Source organism: Oncorhynchus mykiss, chromosome 13 (genome assembly GCF_013265735.2).
Source record: "Oncorhynchus mykiss isolate Arlee chromosome 13, USDA_OmykA_1.1, whole genome shotgun sequence".
Lineage (NCBI taxonomy): Eukaryota > Metazoa > Chordata > Actinopteri > Salmoniformes > Salmonidae > Oncorhynchus > Oncorhynchus mykiss.
In genome coordinates, this window is record NC_048577.1 from 36659967 (window position 1) to 36679180 (window position 19214).

At 43.6% G+C, this 19214-nt stretch overlaps 3 protein-coding genes across 6 annotated transcripts in view; 2 read left to right on the forward strand and 1 right to left on the reverse strand.

The window, feature by feature from the left end:
* LOC110486244 (disintegrin and metalloproteinase domain-containing protein 11) overlaps window positions 1-4378 on the forward strand; it is a 31899-nt gene extending 27521 nt beyond the window's left edge. For 2 of the 4 annotated variants that reach the window (XR_005035529.1, XM_036940939.1), the window contains exons 25-26: window positions 1554-1571; window positions 1965-4378. Coding sequence is in view for 1 of the 4 variants with exons in the window: in XM_036940939.1 (XP_036796834.1) it covers window positions 1554-1571; window positions 1965-1980 (34 nt within the window). In the remaining 3 variants the exon portion in view is untranslated. Of the gene's footprint in view, window positions 1578-1964 lie in introns of those variants that run through there. The other 2 variants (XR_005035530.1, XR_005035531.1) reach the window with 2 other exon arrangements.
* An 800-nt stretch (window positions 4379-5178) lies between these two features.
* On the reverse strand, window positions 5179-11461 carry LOC110486245 (endoplasmic reticulum protein SC65). The gene is made up of 7 exons (XM_036940941.1): window positions 10828-11461; window positions 9422-9571; window positions 8669-8840; window positions 8373-8501; window positions 8056-8201; window positions 6855-6938; window positions 5179-6032 (listed from the first exon to the last, which is right to left on the reverse strand). The coding sequence occupies exons 1-7, from the start codon at window positions 11293-11295 to the stop codon at window positions 5886-5888; spliced, it is 1296 nt and encodes a 431-aa protein (XP_036796836.1). The 5' UTR covers window positions 11296-11461; the 3' UTR covers window positions 5179-5885.
* Window positions 11462-12341: 880 nt separating this feature from the next.
* Window positions 12342-17853, forward strand: LOC110486247 (peptidyl-prolyl cis-trans isomerase FKBP10). The gene is made up of 10 exons (XM_036940940.1): window positions 12342-12679; window positions 13390-13535; window positions 13700-13889; window positions 13976-14121; window positions 15155-15344; window positions 15455-15600; window positions 15746-15935; window positions 16265-16407; window positions 16553-16716; window positions 16940-17853. The coding sequence occupies exons 1-10, from the start codon at window positions 12486-12488 to the stop codon at window positions 17126-17128; spliced, it is 1698 nt and encodes a 565-aa protein (XP_036796835.1). The 5' UTR covers window positions 12342-12485; the 3' UTR covers window positions 17129-17853.
* The last annotated feature ends 1361 nt before the right edge of the window (window positions 17854-19214 follow it).

Consider the following 19214-nt stretch of genomic DNA (forward strand, 5'->3'; position numbering starts at 1 on the left):
CTCTGAATAGGCTTTATGAAGTGCCTTGCAAAACTATTCAGACCCCTTGAATTTCTTGAAATGTTATTTTGTTACAAAGTGGTTTTAAAATGGATTTGATTGTCATTTTTTTGGTCATCAACCCACTCAAAATACTCTAATGTCAAAGTGGAAGAATAAAAAAAATAAGAAACATGATTTATAGAGATGTGATAAAATATAGTTCTTGCCTAAGTATTCAGCCCCTTTGTTTAGACAAGCCTAAATGAGTTCAGGAGTAAACTGTGGCTTAACAAATCACATAAGTTACATGGACTCACTCTGTGAAATAATAGGGGTTGATATGATTTTTAAATGACTAACCCTTCCTCTGTCCCCCATACATACCACATATGTAAGGTCCCTCAGTCAAGTACTGAATTTCAAGCACAGATTCAACTACAAAGACCAGGGAGCTTTTCAAACGCCTCATAAAGAAGGGCAGTGATTGGTAGATGGGTAACAATAACAAATCAGACATTGAATATCTCTTCAAGCATGGCCAAGTTAATCATTGTGCTGTAGATGATGTATTAAACCACCCAAACATGTCAAAGATACAGTTGTCCTTCTGAACTGAGCAGCAGGACAGGAATGAAACTGCTCAGGGATGTTACCATGAGGCCATTGGTGATTTTAAAACAGTCACAGAGTTCAATGGCAGTGATGGGAGGAAACTGAAGATGGGTCAACAACATTGTGGTGACTCCGCAATACTAACCTAAACGACAGAGTGGAAAGAAGAATACAGATATACTGAATAAAAATATTCCAACACATGCATTGTGTATGCAACAAGGCACTAAAGTAATACTGCAAAGAAACACGACAAAGGAATGGACTTTTTTCAAGCAGGGTGGTGGCTGCATCATGGTATGGATACTGGTGAGTTTTTCAGGATAAAAAGAAACGGGATGGAGCTAAGCACAGACAAAATCCTAGAGGAAAACCAGATTCAGTCCGCTTTACACCAGAAGAGGAATTCACCTTTCAGCAGGACAATAACCTACAACACAAGGCCAAATATACTGGAGTTGATTACCAAGAAGACAGTGAATTTTCCTGAGTGGCCAGGAATCTTGACAATTGCTGTCTAGCCATGATCCCCAACACCTTGACAGAGCTTGAAGAAATATGAAAATAATAAATGGGCTGATCTTTCACAATTCAGGTGTGTAAAGACTCTGCCAAAGGTGTTTCTAACATGTATTGCCCAGGGAGCTGAATACTTACACATCGACCATATTTTAGTTATTATATTTTCGATGAACCTTTTACAATGTGAACTATTTTTTGCACTTTGACATTACGGAGTATTTTGTATAGATTGTTGACCAAACAAATGACAGTTAAATCCATTTTAATGGTGTATGAATACTTTTGCAAGGCACTGTACCATGATTTTGAAATGGCTTTGTCATCACTACACAGTATTTACTGTTGTTAAGCCTACTTTGTCTCCTACTGTCACTGATGTTTCTCCTCTCCTCGTGTCTCTTCTCCCAATGTGTTGCTCCTCAACTTTCTGATTGAAGGAATATCCGAAGAGGAAGGTATGGCCTAGCCCCTGACACTGCAGGGTGACATCCTTCACCCCCCCCCCCCCCTCCCCTCATCCCATAGCTCTTCACAGCATGGCCTCAGACCCCATCAGACCCCATCTCATTCACAGTTGACCTCTGACATCATCCCACCTCTGACCTTAAACCTCATTCCTCCACTGACCTAATTTCACAGCTGATTTCATCCTTTGACCTAATCCCATATAGCACAGCAAAACTCCAGCGTCAGTCTCAGCCTGTCTTCTCCACCTCATGAATCTATTCCACCCAGAATGCAGTTTTCTTTCAGTTCCATTTCATGTCTTGTTTACTCTCCTCACACCAAGTCCTACAATCACCTTCTGTCAACTGCTCAACTTGAAACTCTGTTTCCTTTCTTTCCAGATCTGGTGGAGGATAAGATGTCTGTCTGTCTGTCTGTCTTTGTCTGTCTGCTCCTGTCTTTCTCTCACTCTGTGATGTTTCCAAGTCGGAGAAGAGGGAAAAAGAACAAGTCTTCCACTCCTGTCCCGAACCTCTCCAGACCTCTTCTGTTAACATCTCCTCTCCTGTCCACTTCCTGTCTGTCCACCTGTCCATCTCCGGCCCCTCCGGGCCAGTGTAGCACCTCCCACATTGCATACCAGCCAATTATATTATCCAATCAGGATAAAGTCTTTGCCATGGACAGAATGAGAAGGTTGTTGTTGGTCCCTAGAGGGGCGTCAGGGTCTTCCTGCTTTCCAGCGACTAAGTATTATGCACTTCGGTGTCTGCGTACTGTAGTTCCCTTTCCTTCCGCTTACGACAGTCCAGTGAAGAACCTGTCAACAGTGGACAAATTCAGTATGAGACATGTCTTTCCAATGCTTGTCTGGAAACACACTTCTGGCCGCTGTTTGAGAATGCTGGACTGGCCCAGACCTGCCATCTGAAAAACGATTTAAAACACAGAAAAACAAACATTGATCAAAGACTCAAGTGGCCATTGGATCAGTTGAACTGCCCCTTTCAGAGAGGCCATGTCAGGTGACTGGATGACAACCCAGATTCAGACATTATCTAGTTGCAACAACACGGATGTGATCCAAGAAGAGTCCTGTATTGGACGTGTTGTGTACAGGCCATTTCCAAAGAAGGAAGAGCAACTTATTGTGAGAATGACTATGAAACAAAAGCAGTAGACCGTTCAAAACATCCTGGACTGATGTAGGGTTTATGTAGATTGTTAATTCTTTGTTCCTGTCTGTTGAGATGTGTTGAAATGTAGGAAGGGGGAGTTAGACCCTATGGTTTTGGGATCATATAGAAAATGCAGCAGAGACCGTAACTCAGTGTTTTCAACTGTAGATCTACCAACACAACATTCCACATAGTGTTAGTTAACAGAGCCTGTCTTGTATGTGTCTGTATTCTATTCGCCACCTTCTTAAGAGGCCCAAAGTGTGTATGGTAAAGGAGGTTGAAACTGTGTGTGTGTGTGTGTGTGTGTGTGTGTGTGTGTGTGTGTGTGTGTGTGTGTGTGTGTGTGTGTGTGTGTGTGTGTGTGTGTGTGTGTGTGTGTGTGTGTGTGTGTGTGTGTGTGTGTGTGTGTGTGGTGTGTGGTGTGTGTGTGTGAGCATGTGTGTGAGCATGTGTGTGAGTGTAGGGTACCAAAATTCCGGTTACTATCCCAATATTTCCAAGTTTTCCGGAAATCCTGGTTGGAAGATTCTCGGAATTGTGAAGGAATAAGCAGGGAAATATGGAATCCTCCAACCAGGATTCCTGGTAAACCAGGGAATGTTGAGAAAGTTACTGACATTTCGTGTGTGCGTGTGTGAGAGAAATGACGTGAGGAAGAGAGCAGGTGAATGAGAAAGGTACGTGTTGTGTTTGGGACAGTTATGCCCTTGTTCACCGTGACACTCCTGCCAACAACACTGGTAGATAGTTTATAGATTTTTACTTCTAGAAAAAGTTATCTTTCTGCCTGGCTTTGTGCTCGGGAGCCAATGGCAGCACACTAACAAACAAATGGTTTGTATTGAATATGTAACGACCAACTTAAACGAGCACTAGCCCTACAGAATGTGGGAACACATATGCACATCTATTTGTATATACAGTATGTACAAGAAGATAATACTGAATGTTGAATACAATGTATGAAATTGTTTTAAAATGCAATGCTAATATTGATTCATTTAATCTGTTTCAACGAAGTATCTATCTGTCTCCTGCCATACAACTGTCCATCTCCTTTAAGCCATTCCTAGCTGTCCATCTATCTGTCTACCCGGCACACTGCCTAGTAAGGTAGCAATCTGGCCATCTATCTATTATTGCAGCTGTCAATCTAAATGCCATGTAAATATTGGACACTTATTGATAGGCTCTGAGCCTTACGCTGATGATGCTTTAACACAGTGAGTTTGAAATGACCCCAGGACTCTTCCTCAGTGGAAATGTGATGAGATGAGGTGCATTGCTATTGACCAGGGCCCGTAGTGCTCTGCTGGTGAAAAGTAGTGCACTATAAGGTAATTAGGTACCCTTTGGGACACAACCAGGGGTCTGGTACACTAGGTGTATGGAGAGGTCTGTTTGATTCAGCTGAGTGTCTGCACTATGGCAGATGCACTATAGTTCCTCACCATATGTACAGAATATGTACAATCTTTAGATGGTGGCCAGTTTGTTTGCATTTTGAATTTAGGAAGCAGAGAAAACGCATCATATCCCATATTTTTAAACACTATCTTTTTAAGTAGACTATTGAAATAAACAGTGTAGATGAATTGAAATGAAGGGGAAATAAAAGAGTAAAGTCAAAAGTATTTCTTTCCTCTGGTTCCATTGTGTGAATATATCTGGGTTGCTATGACAATGGTGTCATTACTTGCGGCCAAGATGTATGTACTTTGCTCAATGTGTTTAATTATTGTTTAGTCATTCAGTAACTACTTCCTAACTGTGATTCACTATATAAGACTCTTAAAGGGAATCTTCAAGAGACTAGGAAAAAGTGTACATTGCCTTGTATTCTATGTTCTTGAACTTGGCCAACGATAATACTGTGCATTTACATTTTTTGACTGACACCTTTGTCTTTTCCGTAGATGTATTTCTAGTTTCAGACTTCATTGCACCTCATTAAATGTTCTCTTAAATGAAGATGAGGAATGGCAGTGGTCCACACTCCATCACGGTTCACAGCTCCCAGCTTGTGCCATCAAACCCCTGCAACTTATCCAGAACGCTGCACCCAGCCTGGTGTTCAACCGTCCCAAATCCTCCCATGTCACCCTGCTCCTCTGCACACTCCACTGGCTTTCAGTCAAAGCTCGCATCCACTACAAGACCATGGTACTTGCCTACGGAGCAGCAAGAGGAACTGCCCCTCCCTACCGTCAGGCTACGCTCAAACCCTACACCCCAAAACCGAGTTGAGGTCTGAACACAACGTCTCAAACCCTACCTCCTTAGAGTATCTCAGATAATCCCACCAATAATTGGGCATAAGATCAGCATTGGGCTGCCTGTGTAAACACATCCTAAGGATGTCATAAGTACGTTTCCATTATACTGTATGTCTGTACTGCAATGGATGTGCTGAAAGAGACAATAAGAGATGTACTAAAATAATACGTCACTTTATTCCACACGTTCTGCTGTTGTTCACTTAGCATTTTGTGTGGATTTTTATTTTACCGTTGGACCAACAAAATACACCTCCAATAGGTCAGAATTCAACATCAAACATCCTAGATATTGACAGAAGGCATAGATCAGTGCCATACTACCAGGGCTAAGTCACAAAGGCAAATCATTTCATGAAATAAGAAAGGCAACAACAACAATAACAGTCATACAGTATTAACATTTATAATACACCTTTCGAGGGGTTGGGTTAAATGCGGAAGACACATTTCAGTTGAAGGCATTCAGTTGTACAACTGACTAGGTGTCCCCCCTTTCCCTTTCTTTTCCCTCTCCTTATGCCAAAAACAGATGCACCACTTAGCTTTCAGTTCCGACATGGACAGCTCTGACCTTCAATAAGTCCTGTGTGGGTGTTTGTGTGATCTTGCTAATGGTGGAACTGTGTGCAACTGGCAATGTAAATTCTCCCTTTTGCGTTCCTTAAGCTGTGAAATGATGTGTCTGTGTGTGTTTGCATATATACCATGGAACAATTTAATGTGTGGGGTGTACTAAATATAGTACCCTGGCATTTCTGGATGGGTCTGGCTCTGTAGGGCTGTCCATATTCTTTGAGAGGGGATTTGAGAAGTGTTCTGTTTGGGGGAGGGGTTGTGTTCATGGTGGAGTTGGTGTTTGGGGTCAGGCTGCAGGTTCCCCAGCATCCCCCTTAGTTTTGGGTTCCTGCCACCAGTCTGCTACGAAGGACTCCTCGTAATCTCCTATCCCCTCAAACTCAGCGTCAGGGGGGGCCGAGGGAGCAGCCACCTCCTCTGGACTCACCACATCCTGCCAAGGAACACAACACTGATTTACAGACATACAACAACACATCTACACTTGAAGATGAGGCTTGATTTCACTTGGCAGACATCTCAGGGACGTAATGCTAACACAATGTTGTCATCGTTCTCACACTTTCTTTGCCTTTCTCTTGGCTCTTATTTTCTTTCCCTATGAATCTCTCACTACTAGTGCATGCTGTAATTTCCTCTGCCTCCCGTTCTCCTTCTCAGTCCTCCTCTCCCCTCTCAGGTCTAAGCTGAGGCTGTGTGGTTCGCTGGGAGGGGCTGACCAGAGAAAAACACATGTGGCAGTGTCTGACACCTCCCAGGTACATACCACACTCCACTGTCGGAAAATACAACGCCCCTCTCTCTCCCTATCAATCTCAATCTCTCTCTCTTCCAACTACTGACCCTCTTTCAACCTCTATCCATCCCACTCTCTCTACAGTAGTCTCCCTCATAGATCCCCTGTAGTCAGAATCAGAATCAAAGTAAACACTGTGATTGACTGGTCCCCCCCCCCCCCCCCCCCCCCCCCCCCACTTCTTTCCATGAAGTTGATTCAAACACTTTGCCGGCCATTTTTCAGTCACCTCGCACAAAACAAAGTAGCATACTAGCTATTATACCCGAAAATTGTTCTGCACTTTGGAAATATTCTCGGCAACCCAAAATCAAAATCTCGCCAGATTTGAAACGAACCAGACAATTTATTACAGTTGATTACTTCTGAGTTTAGTGCTTCTGTCCAGAATTTGTCCTGCACATAAAAAATGGTTTCCTCTGTTACTTCCATCTCCACCCCTTTGCAGGCAAGCCTTACCTCATCATCTGTCTGGAGGTAGTTCAGTGCAAACTCCAGCATCTCCCTCTGCTTGGTCGTTTGGTTAAAGTACCTCAGTGCCTCCTGCGCAACAAACGTGGCGCGTCAATATCATTGGTTGACACAAGAAGCAAGGAGAACACAAAGCTACAGTCCCCCCCCCCTCCCTTTATTTGAATGCTCCTTTTCCCTCCAGTTAGCATACCATGAAGTATCTACAGCACCACTAACTCCATTTGAATGCTCCTTTTCCCTCCAGTTAGCATACCATGAAGTATCTACAGCACCACTAACTCCATTTGAATGCTCCTTTTCCCTCCAGTTAGCATACCATGAAGTATCTACAGCACCACTAACTCCATTTGAATGCTCCTTTTCCCTCCAGTTAGCATACCATGAAGTATCTACAGCACCACTAACTCCATTTGAATTATCACAGTTTAAAAAAGGCCAATATGTTTCAGGGAGCTTTGTTGGTTTTATTTCATTGATGGCGTTGCAGCTGCTGTAAGTGCTGTACTGGTAGAGCATAACCAAGAAATCATAGGACCTAAACCTTTTCAATTTGGAAATCAAATGTTTTAATTGCCACCTTTGTAGGGAGTTGGTGTTCACACCATAGCTATATGTCACCAGCTTTCATTTTCTTGGTTTGTGTGGAGCTGTGGTGCTCCATAGCATATTTTAGTAAGGAAACAACAGCTAGGCCATACCCCAAATCTGAAACTATTACACACCTTGTTTGGAATCAGGTTCAGGAATGAGGTAAATCTGGGTAAAGTTTAATACCATAATTCTAGATCAGTGGTATTCAAACTTCTTCAGCCAGAGCCCCATTTTTTCCCGGCAGGATCCCACCCCAAAATCGATCCATTTTTATTTTTTACATGAACAAATAACCTTTAATTCATTGCATTTTCATCTCTTATCAAAATGAAAAGAAACCAATAAATACATTTACTCAGTATTTTTTGGGGTCCCTTCAGATTATCTTTCGCCAAAACCTTTGTGTACTGTCCCATACAACAACAACAAAAATTGCCCATCCCACTGCGGTTCTCAGGGTCGCGACCCTGACTTTGAATACCACTGTTCTAGATGATGGTTCGTATTAATCAGAAATGACATGTTCAGTCTTGACAGGGCACATCGGGATGCTGAGTTAGGCGCGAAGGTTATATAAAGCTAACGGGTTACTCACCGGGCGAGGCAGGAAGTGCGTCTCCTCCAGGCCCCACTGTTCTCGGTAGAAGCGGTAGTACACCATGTTCTGCTGCATCACCTGGTCGTTAGCGTCAAACAGCATGTAGCTGGCCGCACACGGAGCCGCGTTACGCACGTCGTTCACTGCACACAGGGAGGGAGGGTTATCTGACAACTGCATAACAACTTTCTACTCAAGTAATGTAACTACACAGTGTTATTACATTGAATAGTTGCTGTACTATTTTGGGTCATGAAATGCAAGTGCAGTAGAGTTCGGAGCTCTATCGAGGTGTGACACTTTCATGCCCTTACGTTTATAGTAGGCAAACTGAAGGTAGTGGTACATGGTAGCCACAAACTTTTCCACAAAGAAACCACCGACGTTGGGCTTCAGGTTCTCCTCACACTTCACTTTACACTTCAGAACTTCCGTGTAGAGATCTGAGAGAGAGAGAGAGAGGGGGGGGGGGGGGGGGGAGAGAGAGAGAGAGAGAGAGAGAGAGAGGGGGAGAGAGAGGGGGAGAGAGAGAGGGATTATACTGCTATGACTCGAGTCTCTGCCCTCTCAATTGGGACCATGAGTAGATGGGGGTTTGTCAGACACTCACCTGCCAGTGTAGGGTAGAAGTCTTTGTACTCTGTGACCTCATATGACCCTTCGCAGCCTGCCAGGCAGAGGTCGTACATTTTGAGGTACTCCATAGTGGCCTGCTCCATGTCCCGAGTACTGGCGCTGAAATCTCCAGAGTTATACAGTTTCACAGCCTTCAGGAACACAGCCTGGAGTACAGAAAGGACAAATCAAAGTGTTAGAGACACTAGACATGGGCTGAAAGTAGAGATCAGAGAGCGAGAGAGCGAGAGAGAGAGAGAGAGAGAGATGCAGAACAACAACCAACATTTGAATAGAATTCGAACCTACATTCTATTCAGAGACCTTTTGCTAACAGTTGTAAAAAAATACTATAGTATTTCTCAGCCATTCTTGTTTAGATTGAGAAAGCCATCGATAACATACTAGCCAACACATATTTTCAATGAATAGTTTGAGTACTGTGTCCAGGTGGACCTTCGCGCTTCAGCAAAGAAAGGAAAGGAGGGGTGTTCAACAACAATGACAAAAATCATGAGAATAGCTTACCAAGAAAAACTTCCAAAATTACTAATTCAAGGTAAAAAAGGGAGTTGAGTCCATTGTACAGCCTTTTTTGTAAAGTACTCCAACTCCTTTTTAATCTCGAATTACTCCTTTTGGAAGTTTTTCTTGGACAGCCATTAGTTCTAGTACCGTGCCAGGTGACGGGTATCAGAGCTAGTTGTGATGTGTATGGGGGCTGGTTGTGAGCTGACCTCACACTGACCTCGTAGGGCCGCTCCTCGTGGTCGATGAGGTACTCGTCCAGCTCAAACAGAGTCTTGTAGTAATTCATGTTCTTGGAGATGAAGGGGTCTTCTGGGTTCTTCTGGAGGAACGTGTGGGCCGCTGACACGGCCCTCTCTATGTTGTTTAACTGTGGGAGAGAGGGGATACAGAATGTATCATCATTATTGTTATGGGTCATATAGGGTCCAGTAGTCTGATTGGTCGGTCTTGGCTCCCAGGAACTTAGTGTCATCGTTGGATGACTTCTACACTCTCTCTCGTTCTAACGAATGCCTAGCTGAAGCAAGGGGTTCTCCACATGCAGCAGGTCTTGCTAACGCTAGTTAGTCCTCAGAATAGCATGGCTTCAGCCACTGACTCAATATGGCTTTAAGGCATGTACTGAAATGATCAACTGTCAATCAACACTTTTGGCAGTAAGGAGAACACTGTTTGCCTATATTCAAAGATTACTATGTGGTAGCTAAGCCTGGCAATTGTCAAGAGCCCATGCTGTGTAGATTCAAACAGTGTTCTTGGTCTGTTTTATGGAGGAGGGTTTTTGGAATACTGCCGTATATCTGAACAAGTGAAGAAACAGAGCCATGAGATCACCAGTTTGGCTGACACACGCACCTGGAACACCTATGAGAACGTGTGAATGTGAATAGAGGCAGATGTTGATCTGAGAAGATGCTCTCCTATGGAGGAGTGGACTGAGGAAACATTCCGATTATAACACTCACGTGTGCGCACAGGCTGTAGAAATGGTTGTACACGTATATTTTACGCACATTCCAATGGCACGCGTTTGGCTTATTTTCACTTTAAAATTAAATTATCTTTATTTTTGCAGGGGGAACGCTGTTGATTTGCCTGCTTGGTATTCTACCTCATGTGGTGTTTGCTTTGGTAGAAAATAATAAGGCGATTGTTCTTACTGGGGGACTGTTTAACGGGGCGCTGTTAGAGAGACGTGGCATGTGTGTTCAACTCCTGAGTTTGCAGCATTCTCAACAGGTGGGCTGAGAAAAGTCTAGGAAAAACTTGATTGTTTCACGCTTGTGTCACAGTCTTGCTCATGGAAAACAAGCTACTTAATAGTTGATATTTCATTCGAAGTTAGCCTATGTAAATATCGGACTATTACGTATTCGTTTTACGCATAACGGTGTAATAGGTGTGTCAGGACAGGTTGTTACATTTAGATGATAATATTATAATGAAAAATGTATTCCACATATCCTAAGATTCTTAGAATTATGCCTATTATCTACTAAAGGGAAAACCCACGGTGATCATCAGTATTATAGACATGTAGACATTTGTAAACCGTTATTTGGGTATCTTACCCTGAATGTATTTAATATCCGCCCATCCAGCAGAATAACTATTTGATCTCACCTGGTAGTAAGCATATTGTATGTACCGGTAGGGTATCCTCTTCTCAAAGGCTTCCAGAACATCCCTCTTTGGGTAGGCTACTGTAAACACTGGAAATGTTGTTTTGCACTTTTTAAGGCATGAAGCCCGGAGTAAGAAATGCCGCATGATGCGGAGACTGCTGTCCGCGAAGAGGGTATCATTGTCCCGACTGACAGTGCTACAGTTCTGGCTGCAAAATGCTTCGCTGTCTTTCAGGAGCCGGTGAAGACGCAAACTCAATTCCAGGTACTTGATGCTGTCCCTCCAGTTCTGCGCTGCATACTGGTCCAGAGCATGTCCATACGCAGATTCAAGTGGCATTAGGTCGTTCTGTGGGAAACTCTTAAAGCTATATTTCTCATACTGGGCTTCGACCAGAACCGGAGCGACCAAAACTACACAGAAACAAAATGAAAGCCAGGTTTCTTTAACGTTTGTAGGGGCCATTGTGCTTATTCTTTATTATGCCCTCCGTTTCTCCAACCAAATACGATTTCCGGATAATTTCTCCAGGGTTTTCTTCACCGGTGAATGGTCATGTCTGTTTACACGTACAGAGCCCTGGCACGGCTTGGAGAGACGGAGAGGAGGGGACAGAAAAGTCAGGGTTCCCCTGCAGGAGTTTCACAAGGAGTCAGTCGGAGGCAGTGATTTCGGGGTTAGGTTAGTCCCTGGGTCATAACGCCCTCATTATATTTGGAATTAACATTGACCAAGTTACAGTAGAATACAACAAAAAACGTTTATTGATTGGCCGATGGTAGGCCCTACATTATATATATATATATATATGGAGCAAAATAACACACTGGAAAAAAGTGCACAAAATATGTAAATAAAGACTGTGTGGTGGTCTAATAAGGAATATGCTATTATTGGCATATTTAAACATCTAAAGCAAATACTTTTTCACAGATTCGACAACTCTTCAATGTTGTCTTTGCATGGGTAGGTTTGTTGGATCTAACGAACATTCCAGCGAGCATGTTGGAACATGGAATGCCAAATGAGATGGTCATGGAGAGGGGTGTGATTTAAAAAACAGTGAAAATATGAGCAGCAAATTAACATAGGCCTATTTATTAAACGTTAGATACATAACAGTTCATATTTAAATAGAGAAGCTGTCCAAAGGTTGGACTTTAGGACCTGCGAGAACGTCATTCTGGGCCTTTCTTTTTCCGACTCAGCCAGATGGGCGCCTCCCGGTTAAATGAGCTTCTCTATAGAAACGGGTGGGGTATTCCCACACAGTGCAAATAACCCTCACTCACTGTCTATGTTCGATAGGCATACAAATAATACGGCTTTGTAAACAGTATATCACAAACGTTATTACATAGTAGGCCTACGCTAAATAACGCCTTATTATAGGCGTAGGCTATGCTTTAAATCCTTTCCCCCGGCTTGCGCTCGAGTCATATACCTAGGCCTGTTCTATATGGCGGAGGGCGACTTTACACGTTTACAGAATTCCTCTAAAAAGGAGGGGGTGAATTGGATTCACACCTCCCCTTTCTGAATGAGCTGAAGCTACGTCCGCACTTCTCTCTCTCTCCATCCATAGACGGTAACCAACGGAGAAGTCATCTGTCCATTTCTCATACTTTTACAAAACACCAAAGAATAGGTTTATAATGGAGTCAATATTTGCGTTATTTTTTCTCTGTGTAACGGGAACCCATGTAAGCTGTAGCCCGGGCCCGTTAGAAGACGTGGTTATTGATCGGTATGACATTCCAAGAGTTTGTCCCAGAGAAGTGCAAACGGGAGATTTCGTCCGTTATCATTACAACGGTACCTTCACCGACGGCAAGAAGTTCGATTCAAGGTAAGCTACGACGCACGACTCGCTTGTATAGGTCTATTGACATAGTGCAGAAGTGCCTAAGTGCCTAAGCTATCTGATTCCTGTGCAAATAAATTCTGTGTCGGCTGGAGGACATTTTTTGTTCGTTTGACTATATGGTCTCACGCAGTTTGCCTGTTGCAGACGTGTCCGGGCTCGAAATTGGCAGCACCTCTAAGCAACCATTTTGAAACTTTGAAGACCCTGTGATTCACATATACATTGCAACTTTGCCCCTGCGCTGTGCATTTCTGCACAGATACTTTGCAGCTGCCGTGTGCGTTAGTGCCTCCCCGAACGAGGCCGATGTGGCGCTCTCCACAATATCGTTCAATATGGGGTTTACTATTGCGACATGCCACGCAGACTCAATGCAGGCGAACAGCTGCATTCAGTTCGTTGACAGGCTAGGCCTAGGCGACATCTTAAAATGCATTATTTAGGCCTATTCAGTTATTTTACGATGGCCTACTTTTGTATTTTGATCATGACTTATTTCATTCTTTGCACATAACCCATTCAGATATGGTTAAATACATGGTTTACAACCAGTTAACATTAATATAATAATAGGAATAGAATAACTTTAGTAGACCAAGCCTACCATTGAAATAAGTATAATATGTGTACTCTTGAGGAATGTCACTTCTTTTCTCTCTCCCCCTCTCTTCTACCCATCCCCCCCTCTTCAGTCATGAACGTGGTGCACCCTTCAGTGGCCAGGTGGGACTGGGGCGTCTCATCACTGGTCTGGACAGGGGAGTTCAGGGCATGTGTGTCAATGAGCGCAGAAAAGTTACCGTCCCCCCACACCTTGCCTATGGAAGCATAGGAGCAGGTAACAACTAATTTCATTCACGTATATGACCTTTACATAGGGCCTGGCGACAGGTAGTGTGCCCTGTACAAACTAAATTCCACAAATAGTTATCCTCTGATGTTGGCCCCAATCGTATATTCCAGTGGCACACAATGATTTCCCAACCTGTCTCTCTCTCCTAGGTGATGTGATCCCTGCTGACACTGTGTTGGTGTTTGACGTGGTTCTGCTCGACATCTGGAACACAGAAGACAAGGTCCAGACACGCACCCTCAGCAAACCTGAGAGCTGCAAGCGCCTCGCGGAGGCTACTGACTTCATCCGTTATCACTACAACGGCACACTGCTGAACGGCGTGCCCTTCGACTCCAGGTGGGGTCCATATCTACTCTGGAAGACCAGTCATGCTGTATGTGTGTGTGTGTGTGTGTTAACCATTCTGTCCATGTCTCTTTCAGCCACTCTAGGAACGGCACCTATGACACGTACGTGGGCATGGGCTACCTCATTAAGGGCATGGACGAGGGTCTGATCGGCATGTGTGTGGGAGAGACACGCACCATCATCATCCCACCTTTCCTAGCCTATGAGGAGAAGGGATATGGTAACTACTAGTAACCACTGTTTATAACCCCTAGCCTATAAGCTATGTTGAAGATTACAAGGTTAAAACAACAGGGTTCTAATTTCCCATAACTCTTTGCAATTAATGGGACCAGCATTGCTAGTTAGCAACAGCTCTAGTAGTTATCAATTGCTGGTCCCATGAATTAGTTTATTTTTTCGAAATCTTCCGCATGGAATTATTACATTGTCTTTTTTAACCTAACCTATGATGAGAAGGGATATGGTAACTACTAGTAACCACTGTTTATAATCCCTAGCCTATGATGAGAAGGGATATGGTAAATACTAGTAACCACTGTTTATAATCCCTAGCCTATGATGAGAAGGGATATGGTAACTACTAGTAACCACTGTTTATAATCTCTAGCCTATGATAACTACTAGTGACCACTGTTTATAATCCCTAGCCTATGATGAGAAGGGATATGGTAACTACTAGTAACCTCTATTTATAATCCCTAGCCTATGATAACTACTAGTAACCACTGTTTATAATCCCTAGCCTATGATAACTACTAGTAACCACTGTTTATAATCCCTAGCCTATGATAACTACTAGTAACCACTGTTTATAATCCCTAGCCTATGATAACTACTAGTAACCACTGTTTATAATCCCTAGCCTATGATAACTACTAGTAACCACTGTTTATAATCCCTAGCCTATGATAACTACTAGTAACCACTGTTTATAATCCCTAGCCTATGATAACTACTAGTAACCACTGTTTATAATCCCTAGCCTATGAGAAGAAGGGATATGGTAAACACTATTTATAACCCCTAGCCTGGGCCCTTAACAGCTGATAAACACAGGAGGTGTATAGTAGGCTACATAGTGTTTAGAGTCTAGAAATGTTTATTCAAGTGTCACTCCACAACAACAGTTGCCGAGACATATTACAGATGGAAAACTATGTTGTGGACCAACCCCTCTGAGGAAGTAAGATTTGCATTGGGCTGTGTACAGATAATATAATGGACTCCAAACACACATCCTCCTCTTCCAGGCACCGTGATTCCATCCCAGGCCACCCTGGTGTTTGAGGTCTTCATGATCGACCTGTTCAACCCTAAGGATGACATCGCCGTGGTGGTCAAGGAGGTGCCTAAGACCTGCACCCGTAAAACCGTGGTGGGAGACTACATCCGTTACCACTACAACGGCACCTTCCAGGACGGCTCTGGCTTTGACACCAGGTAGGAACGTTAGGTACATCTACTGTCTGTCAAACCAGGACTTGTGTGAGTCAATAGTGAGTGTGGAGACCGACTCTAATTTGCATTTGCCATGTTTCCTCTTCCTGCAGCTACCAGCGCAACAGCACATACAACACCTACATTGGCATGGGCTATGTGATCCAGGGCATGGACAAGGCCCTCCAGGGGTTGTGTATTGGAGAGAAGAGGCGCGTCATCCTTCCTCCTCACATGGCCTATGGGGAGAAGGGAACTGGTGAGTATGTGGCTCTGTGGCATTGGCCAAAGGTTTTGGGGTGGGAGGAGTCAGAGTTGCATTTACACATTACTGTCCAGTGCCCACGATGAGTCATGTCCCTACTCCTATTCAAATCCACCCCCCCCCCCCCCCACCACTCTAGGAGACATCATCCCTGGCTCGGCCGTGCTGGTCTTCGACATCCACGTTATCGACTTCCACAACCCTAAGGACCTCATTGAGATCAAGGTGACCAGCAAGCCCAAGAAGTGCAACCTGACCAGTGAGGTGGACGACCTGATCCAATACCGTTACAACTGCTCCCTGATGGACGGCACCTTGCTCTACTCCTCGTGAGTAGGAGCGCCTCCTGTCCATCGCACCGCCATACTGCAACGCCTGATCCAGTCATGTAATCTAATCGCCCCTGGCTACTTGTCTGACTGATATCACTAGGCCTCAACGCCAACAGACATGAAGACTTATCGGCTATGTATGTTGTGTAGAAATTCAAATATAACCAAGATATAGAAACCAGCCATATCTATAACTATATACTGTATCTTACATATTATATACATCTTAATGTAGAAAGTATAGGGCTACATACTTAATTCCTACTGACTGATCGCACGTTAGAGCATCGTCCAGGGCCTTGATCAATATCTCCCTCCTCTTCCAGGGACCACTATGAGAAAGCCCCCATCACCACCCTGGGAGCCAACAAAGTGATTGAGGGTCTGGACGAGGGCCTGAGGGGCATGTGTGTGGGAGAGAAGAGGGTGGTGATCGTCCCACCCCACCTGGGACATGGAGAAAATGGAGGTGAGTGAACGGACTAGTCATGGATCACTTTCATCTTGAAACCCAGAACCAAATCCTGCATGGAGATATCTTGCATTTGGACATGACATTATTCGGACACTGTCTCAATGTCTCTCATCGTGCTCTCCCCTCCATGTCCCTGCAGCCAAGGGCGTTCCCAGCAGTGCCGTGCTGCACTTTGAGCTGGAGCTGTTGGACCTGCAGAAGGGAGTGCCTGACGGCTACATGTTTGTGTGGCTGGGGGACAGCCCAGATCCCCTGTTCCCTGCCATGGACCTCAACAAAGATCTATCTGTCCCTCTGGAGGAGGTAAGATAACACACGCCAGACATTTAGCATGATCCATCAATCGAAGTCAGGATTCACCCGATACATTCTGCCCTTTGCTTGGTAAGGCGCTGGTGCTGGTAGCATCCTTGTGTAGGTCAGGACAACAAGTCAGGTGACCATCTAAACCTGCAAATATTCTTCAAGTGGTGTCGCTCTTGAAAGGACAACTCTTCATATTTCTCTCTGCTCTCCCTCTCTCTAGTTCACAGCCTTCATAAACATCCAGGTGGTAGAGGGCACAGGTCGCCTGAGGCCAGGGATGGATGCTGACGGCATCATCAAGGACATGTTCAACAACCAGGACCGCAACAGGGATGGCAAGATAGTGGCTGAGGAGCTCAAACTGAAGGTGGAGGAGGATTCTGACAAGGCCAGACATGAGGAGTTGTGAGGGGGTACTGTCGAGCCAGGTGGAAGGGTGCAGGGGGCGGAGAGAGACACAACAGACTGACAGACAGAATCTATGCAATTAGGGGGTTGCTAACTAGCGGAGCTCTTAAATACATTTTATTATGTATAAAACACAGGAGGTTGGTGGCGTCTTAATTGGGGAGGACAGGCTCGTGGTTACGGCTGGAACGGACTAAGTTCAATGGTATCAAATACATCAAACACATGGTTTGATGCCATTCCATTTGCTCCGTTCCAGCCGTTATTATGAGCCGTTCTCCCCTCAGCAGCCTCCACTGGTTGAATATAACCCAAAATGGTCCATACTTATTTAAACGAAGGACTGCTTCCACGTGTTGTAAATTGCCTTATGAAAATGTGGTTCATCTGTACTTTTTATGAATAACTTATTCTCATCAGCCTCATTATGTTTGACTCTGAGACACATTTTGCTAAAAGCACTTTCATTGAACTACCTTGTCAGCCATTTGGGATGGTCCTTCTTCCCAGGATGCAATGCAGTTGGCTTCAAAATGGCTGATAGGAATAAACAGCTGCCTCCCACTCCTCCCCTTCTTCCCAGATATGAAAATGATTTTAAGACTGTAGGTTGTATATTTTAAGAGTGGATATTTTGTGCAATACAAGATTTTGTAAGTGCCTTGCATTGTAGAACATACATCACAAAAAACATCTGTTTTGTAATTAAAAAAAACGATAAAAATGCATTGTTTCCTGTGTTTGGGATCCATGTCCCTTGTCTAGGGATTGTGTAGGCTGGGAATAACATTAGTATACAGTTCCCTGTGAATGGCATCAGTGGTGATTACAGAATTGGATTTTGGCATGTTTTACAAAAAGGAAATAGACCTAGATGAAATGAAACGAGGGTTCCGTGGCCACATTTTATTTACAGTTGTGGAGAGGTTATCCTGTTATGCCTACATATCTCATACAGGCAAAAAAAAATACAATCTAGTGACACTCAGTAGAGGATGTAGTTGACACTGTCCCCTCAGTAACACACGTCACAAGGGAAATGTATGACCCGATTCTTGCGCACTGTACCAGTGACATCACCATTTAATATGAATGGAGTTCCACTTCAAATCTTTAAACATGTAACTGGGTGAAAATGTTAAATTATAATTTGGCAAAACATACTAATAATAGCAATAGAATCAGATGCCATGGCTTTACCAAGAACTAAAAACCTCTTATGTGGCAATGAAATGTTTTGCCATCATACAAAAAAATTAAAAGTACTAAATATTCAGATGTTCTTCACCATAGACCGAATAGGTCAACCATTACTTTCACAGGACTCGAAAAAAAGGCAACTATTGGCCTCGAAAAGATCAAACATAATCAAAACTACGCTGTTTTACAGAAAGTGATGGCATTTATGAGAAAATATAAAACACGCCAAATATTCAAGGACTCATGTACTTTCAATGTATTAAGGCTGAAGGTGGATGGATTCTTTGAGACCAGCATGGAGTGATACTGTAAATGTCAATATATACACATGGCTCAAATTACTATTACTTTGACCACATGGTGGCACTGTGGCGCCAAAAAAGTCCATTGTACAAAACGTAGCCACGCACACAAACCTATGCCATAATACCGAGGCACAGTATCGTCAGATTCCATACTGATGACATCCACATAAAACAGTAGTCTGTTATTAAGATCTGAAAGTAAATAAGCGTCTAACATGAACATAATTTACTGTAGTCACTTTCGTAGAATAGACACTTTTCAAGAAAAAAAGGGAGAACAGTCTGACGAAACAAAAAAAGACAGTGTGTATAGAACACTAAGATAAGACACTGGCGTTTCAAACTGACAAGGTAAAAGTACAGTTAGATTTGACCTTTATCCTGTCTTCTTTCCCTTTATATGACAAAGAAGACAAACAAACCCTAACTCCTTCACCTTTCATCTATACAGAGAAGACAACAACATCTAGACCCGTACAACAGTTTGGACACACCTACTCATTCCAGTGTGTTTCTTTATTTAAAAAAAACAACAACTATTTTCTACATTGTAGAATAATAGTGAAGACATCAAAACTATGA